Below are 6,083 nucleotides of genomic sequence, written 5' to 3'. Positions count from 1 at the left end.
CCCTCCTGTTCCAAAAGTAAAAGCCTCCATTTGACTTCTTCCTGTCTCTTAATGACTCTTTCCTGCTAGGTTCTATGCCTCCAAGTCAGAAATCATAAGCCCAGGTAGAAAATGCCAAAAATATCCCATAGACATAAGAAAACAGAAGAACCAATGACTGGTGACCTAGTGGATCTGAAGGTTGGCCAGTGACCCAAAGGTCAGGCAATTAAATATCCCAGCTGAAGACATAAGGGTTTTGGTTATTCTCAGAAAGCAGCTGCTTATTTTTTCAAGGTTTTATTGCTAATTTTTTGTGTCTGCCTCCTCCCTCTAATCTGCTGACCTGAACAACACCAGGAGAGGTGTGGGAGAGAGTAGGATGCAGGTTGGCTCCCTAGGGTGCAGCCCTGCCGATGATAGGCAGGAGGAGTGTGCATGTCCTTTGGGAGCAGTGACCCAAAGCCCATCATGGAGGAAGGGTCAGTAGATGATCACAAAGCTAAGGTAGGTCCCCAGGTTCTCATCCAGCAACCAGGCCACCACCTCAGCCTCAATGTCCCTCATAAAAAAATCATGATACTGGCCAGGTTAAAGCAGAAGGCTAGGTAAAAGAAGTGGTCACAGAGAGTTGCTGTCTCAGATGTCCTGTCCTCCTCTTGCTGGGCCATGTCCATCACCTGCCACATCTCACCCACCGAAGAGACCAAAAAGTGCTCTTCAAACTGCTCTTGATTCTGGTCTGGAACAGGGAAGAAGAGCAGGGAATGATGGTCTGACACTGACCTGGTCCTGCTCTGATGACCCTGGACTATACGGGAAAGAGAAGAAATTAGAACAGGAAAACAAGGTTGGGGCCTTGGGCTCTTTTTCCAATGGCCCATAACCCCGGTCTTGATCAGAAAGGTGATGCTCCTTCCAGAGGTCTTTTCTGGTCTATGTCCAATGACAGCCTCACCTCAAAGACACACACCCATTCTTAAGGCTAGCTGCCTTCTCCAAGGTGATCCACCACTCAGGGAGTGAAGTACAACCTTAAAGTGAGAAGAACACGGAAGACCCTCTTACCAGGCAAATGGTCCAGACTCACACACTCCCGGAACCTACATGTGCCCTGAGGCTATCAATTAAGGTTATCTCAACAGGGAGTTGGAATTATCCCCCACAGGCCTGAGGCCTGAGCTCAAACAGATCCAGCCTTGGCCTCCAGGTTTGCCCTCTTCTCTACCTACCTGGAGAGGGTGTTTCTTCTTCCTGGCCCCTCTCCTCTGGGCTTGGGATCCCCTTCTGAAGCTTCATCCCTTTTGTTTGCAGCAGCAGCAGGATGGTAGCCAGGAACACTGCCCTGCAGAGCTGGGAGCCCAAGGCAGGCATGGGCCTACCCCCCCTCTGCCTTTGACCCTCCTGGCACCCCAGTGCTCAGCAAGCTCCCCCCGCCTCCCACCCCACCCCATCCCAGCCTTACCCCTGCCCAGCACCGTTTTCTCCTGTTCTCTTCCATAGCACCTCTGACCTCATGTGCTCTGTGACATCGTGTCCGTGGACCTGACCATTCCAGTTCACTGGAGTGTTCTGTTGCCCGGCAAGAGAGTGCAGTGGAGCCAGCAGGGATGGCAGAGGCTTCTGGAATGACTACAAGGGAGCTTCTTCTGGACAGCAACAGAAATGACTTAAGAATTTGCAATCCACACCATTAGATCCACATAGCAACCAGGACTCCAAAGTAATAGTATTCTCATACCCATTACAATTCAGTGTTTTTCCATCTTTTTTATCTCACTGCACTCTTAATAGGTAAACTTTCAGGGCACAATTAAATTATGTTGTTAAAAACAAGGAGTAAAAAAAGAATATACTTTATTATTATAATTTATTACTTCCAAAATTAATTAATGATCTTTAAAAATTTTCGTGGCACACCTAAGATCCTCTCACAGCCCACCAGAAGCTTGAGCGCATCAAATGAAAATCACTGCATCACACGGCTGAGGAAATTAAGGTTCACAGAAGAAAGGACTTCCCCACTCAAGATCACCTAAACACCAAAAGGCAGATGAGGATTATTTTTTCTTTTTTAAATGTTTAAATATATTTTTATTTTGAAATAATTTTAGGTTTACAGAAAAGTTGCAAACATAGTACGGAGTCCCTGTACACCCCTCATCCAGTTTCCCCTATTTGTAACAACTCACATAACAATGATTATTTATTTGCCAAGATTTTGTAAATTTTTTGTGGTTTGCAAATATTTCTTTTTTTTTTTTTTTGTGTAGAGACAGAGTCTCACTTTATGGCCCTCGGGTAGAGTGCCGTGGCGTCACACAGCTCACAGCAACCTCCAACTCACGGGCTTAGGCGATTCTCCTGCCTCAGCCTCCCGAGTAGCTGGGACTACAGGCACCCGCCGCAACGCCCGGCTATTTTTTTGTTGCAGTTTAGCCGGGGCCAGGCTTGAACCCGCCACCCTCGGTATATGGGACCGGCGCCCTGCTCACTGAGCCACAGGCGCTGCCAGGTACAAATATTTCTTTCTTTTTTTTTTGCATTTCAGAATATTACAGGGGAAGAAATATTTTAGTTACATGAATTTTTTTTTTTTTGTACAGTTTGAGTTGAAGCTATTAGTGAGTCCATCACCCAGATAGTGTGGACTGTACCTGTTCCGTGTGAATTTGCTTCGCCTCTCCTTCCCTCAACCACCTGTTTGGTTTCCAGTGAGTCTCGCTACCAAATGTGCACATGGGTATTGATCAATTAGTTCCAATTTCATAGTGAGTACATGTGATGTTTGTTTTTCCATTCTTGTGAAACTTCACTTAGAAGAATGGTTTCCAGTTCCATCCAGGTTGTTACAAAAGGAACTAGCTCATTCACCACTTGTTTCTATGGTTGAGTAGTACTCCATGGTATACACATGCCTCATTTCATTAATCCACTCATGTATTGGTGGGCACTTGGGTTGGTTCCACATCTTTGCAATTATGAATTGTGCTGCAATAAACATCGGAGGGCACGTGTTTTGTTTTGTTTTGTTTTTGCTACAATGACTCCCCCCCCTTTTGGGTAAATAATAATAGGATTGCTGGATCAAATGGTATGTCTAGTTTTAGATCTTTGATGTATTTCCATATTACTTTCCATTGTAATGGAAAGATTGTACTAGTTTGCAAGCAGGGCTCCTGATTAACTCCTTTAATTCTAAACCATGTCTTCCTGCCAGTCCGTGCTGCCTTTCGCTAAGAGGACTGATTTGTGTAGGGTAAGGTGCAGACTGGATGTAGAGGTCAGGATCTTCAAGTCCTGGGTGTGGGCCTGCTGCTCACAAGAAACGTGGGTCTGCCCAGAAGTGAGGACAGGGAGGAACACAGAGGACACATGTTCCATGTGTGTGCACCTGTGTGTACATGTATGAGGGACAGAGAGAGAGACATGGAGACAGAGGCAGAGAGAGCGACGGAGAAAGGGCAGCAAAGCAGAAACCGTTCTTTCCTCTCCCCATCCTTTCCTCTGCTTCTGTCCTCTGTACCACCAGACTCAAACACCCTCTTCTCTCATTTTGCAGCTTCCTGTCCTCTTAAAAACAGGCAAAAAAGTTGTTAGCTGATCATCTGTAAACTCTTTGGTGGAAGGAATTAGAGTCTGCAGAGGGGACACAGCATGGCAGGGTGTCAAGGACCCCAAATAACAGGTCTGGAAAAATCCTGCCTCAGCTCCCCAATGTCCCTCCTACCCATGAACCTGGCAACAGCAGGCCTGTTGGCAGTAACCAGCTGTGACTAATTACCACCATCTGCTTCTTGGAGCAGAGATGGTTGGAGGCTGTGGGTTAGGGAAGGCAGAATGAAGACTTTTTTTTGAAAAGCAGAAAACAGACACATAGGCCCTAAGATACAGGGCGGATGCGTACAAGGACGCGTACAGGCACATCTGAACCACCCTAACCAGCTCGGAGCACCCCTGCCTGTCCATGTATACCAACCCTGAGGGAAATGTGTGTGTGGGTGAGGACATGTGTGGAGACAGGCACCCTTTCTGCAGGAAGGGATGGGAGGTACAGAAGTGAGTGAAGAGATCCCTTCCCATGGAGGTTAGCCATGCTAGCAGATGTGACCCCAAGGATGCTCTCATCTATAGCAGATGTCACCTCTTACACAGTTCTCCGCAATCCAAGCCAGGGGCTCAGTCGGGGCTAGGGGTGGTACAGGAGGTTGCTTGAAGGTAAGGGAAGAGAAATCCAAGTAGGCAGGTGAGCCTGATCCCCCCCCCCACCTTGCACTCATTGACCAAGATCCAGAGAACAATGCTTGTGTGGAAAAAAAACTCACCTTCTCCTGGCTGCTTTGGGGGAAAAAAACTCTTGATTCTCTGGCAAAAGGAGAAGCCGTCTCCAGCTCTGTGGGTATGTGTGGGGAGGTTGGCTGGGTGTGTGAGTGTCTCCCAGGGCAGGGCAGGGTGGAAAGAACTGGGTGGCACTGACCACCACGCCTTCCATGTCCTCACCCCCATCCACATGAATCCTGGTGTCAACAGAGAAACGTCCTTGCAGAAAACCATGAATCCTTTAAACATTTTTTGTTCTAATTACCAATGTATGCAATATAGAAATGTACAACCCCCCCCCCCAAAAAAAGCTAATCATTCCAACATCCAAAGATAATCACTATCCAAGTTTTAAGATGTGGCATCTGACTCCTTTTCCTAGATGGCTGTGGCCATGTGGGGTTGAAGTGTATTTCTTTTTTATTTTTATAAGTATAATTTCCATTTTATTTTTTTCCCAAAGGATAGTTTTTCTTCAGTCCTCAAGTACTCAACTCCTTACATGGGCTTTGGTAGAGGTCGTGGGGCAGCATCCGCAGGTCTAAATCGGGGTGGAGATATTTGGGTCTTGCGGGCTTCCCTAGAAGGGTTCCTGATTACCTTGCTGTGAATAGCACAGCTCACACAGTGACGTAGCTTCACATAGAGGTTGGGAAGCTCACAGGCGTGGAAGCCACTCACTTCAGAAATGTCCCTCACAGCTGCAGCCTCCGAATGGCGTCCTGTTCCGAATGACAAACTTCTTTCTAGCTTTTTGTCTTGGGCACGCATTGAGTGCAGTTCGTGCAGTCAGTAGGTCACACACGGCCACGACCCTTTTTGGCACGACTGTTGTTCCTTCTTTTCTTTGTCATCTTTGAAGCAAGGACGCAAAGGGGAGCTGTATTTCTTATAAATTGGAATCCTGGTATTATTTTTTTTTTCCTCTTCCTTATCACATCAGAATAAGAGGTCAGGCTGCTTTGGCAAAAAGGCGCTCTGGGACCTGATAGCCCAGGAGGCATTACAGACTCGCTCACTTTAGAGGGGGCGGAGAGGTTTTTACACAAGTCCTTGCCTGCAGAAAGCTAAGAGTGGACTGAGAGGAAAGAGAGGAGAGGATAGGAAGAATAGGGTGGTTGATGTTGAGTGTCACAAAGAGATATGAGTGGGTAAGGAAGGGCAGAGAGGCCAGGAGAGATGCCAAATCTCTAGGCTGCTGGCTAAGACAGGGGGATGGCTTGGTCTGTGCCCCTCCCGCTGGAGAGAGCAGTGAGGCGAGAAGGGCAGGAAAGAGGGTGAAGGCCCAGGGATGGGGGCCTGCGAACTCCGCACCCCCTCCTCCTTGGACCCGTGGACAATGCCCTTGGTGAAACTTCCCCCCACACCTGCTCTGTGCGGCTTTGGCCGGGCCAGCCTCCTCCCGTGCCAGCCCCTCCCCACCCTACCCCTCCAGGGTCAGCTTTATGGGTTGCTGTTCCCTTGGCAGGTGCTCCCTTCCCTGGCCTGCCTGCTTATCAGCGTATCTACAACCCCCACCTCAGCCTTATCGCTCCCTCCATCTCCTTAGACTGGAAGTCCTTCTGCACTGACTGACCCCCAGTGAGGCAGAAAAATGCCCCACAAGTTAAGCCCTCCCCTCTCCTGGGTGAGAACATGATTCTCCCTGGGCACCTTCTCTTCCTTTCCTTATTTTCCTTTCAATTCTTGTCCTTTTCTAAAAGTTATTCAGTCCATTCCTCAGTCTTTGAGGCCGAGCTCTCTTTCTTAGTACAAAAGAAAAGGGGACAGTCCCCTGACCCCAA

General features: G+C 48.0%; 1 protein-coding gene and 1 pseudogene across 1 annotated transcript; both read right to left on the bottom strand.

The window, feature by feature from the left end:
- Positions 1-542: 542 nt before the first annotated feature.
- Positions 543-1,353, bottom strand: LLCFC1 (LLLL and CFNLAS motif containing 1). Its single transcript, XM_053608735.1, has 2 exons — positions 1,212-1,353; positions 543-721 (listed from the first exon to the last, which is right to left on the bottom strand). Exons 1-2 carry the CDS (start codon positions 1,351-1,353, stop codon positions 543-545), a joined length of 321 nt encoding a protein of 106 aa, XP_053464710.1.
- Positions 1,354-4,797: 3,444 nt separating this feature from the next.
- Positions 4,798-5,153, bottom strand: LOC128598254 (40S ribosomal protein S26-like; annotated as a pseudogene).
- Between the last annotated feature and the right edge of the window lie 930 nt (positions 5,154-6,083).

Source organism: Nycticebus coucang, chromosome 11, assembly GCF_027406575.1.
Source record: "Nycticebus coucang isolate mNycCou1 chromosome 11, mNycCou1.pri, whole genome shotgun sequence".
NCBI classification, from domain to species: Eukaryota; Metazoa; Chordata; class Mammalia; order Primates; family Lorisidae; genus Nycticebus; species Nycticebus coucang.
This window is presented reverse-complemented; position numbering and strand designations above follow the sequence as displayed.

What these genes read in the sequence shown, in the direction of transcription:
- LLCFC1 (XM_053608735.1), bottom strand. Translation starts at nt 1,353, where the DNA reads ATGCCTGCCTTGGGCTCCCAGCTCTGCAGGGCAGTGTTCCTGGCTACC. An exon ending in AGAAGAAACACCCTCTCCAG is followed by an intron (nt 722 to 1,211) that starts GTAGGTAGAGAA and finishes TCCCTGTTCCAG; the next exon opens with ACCAGAATCAAGAGCAGTTT.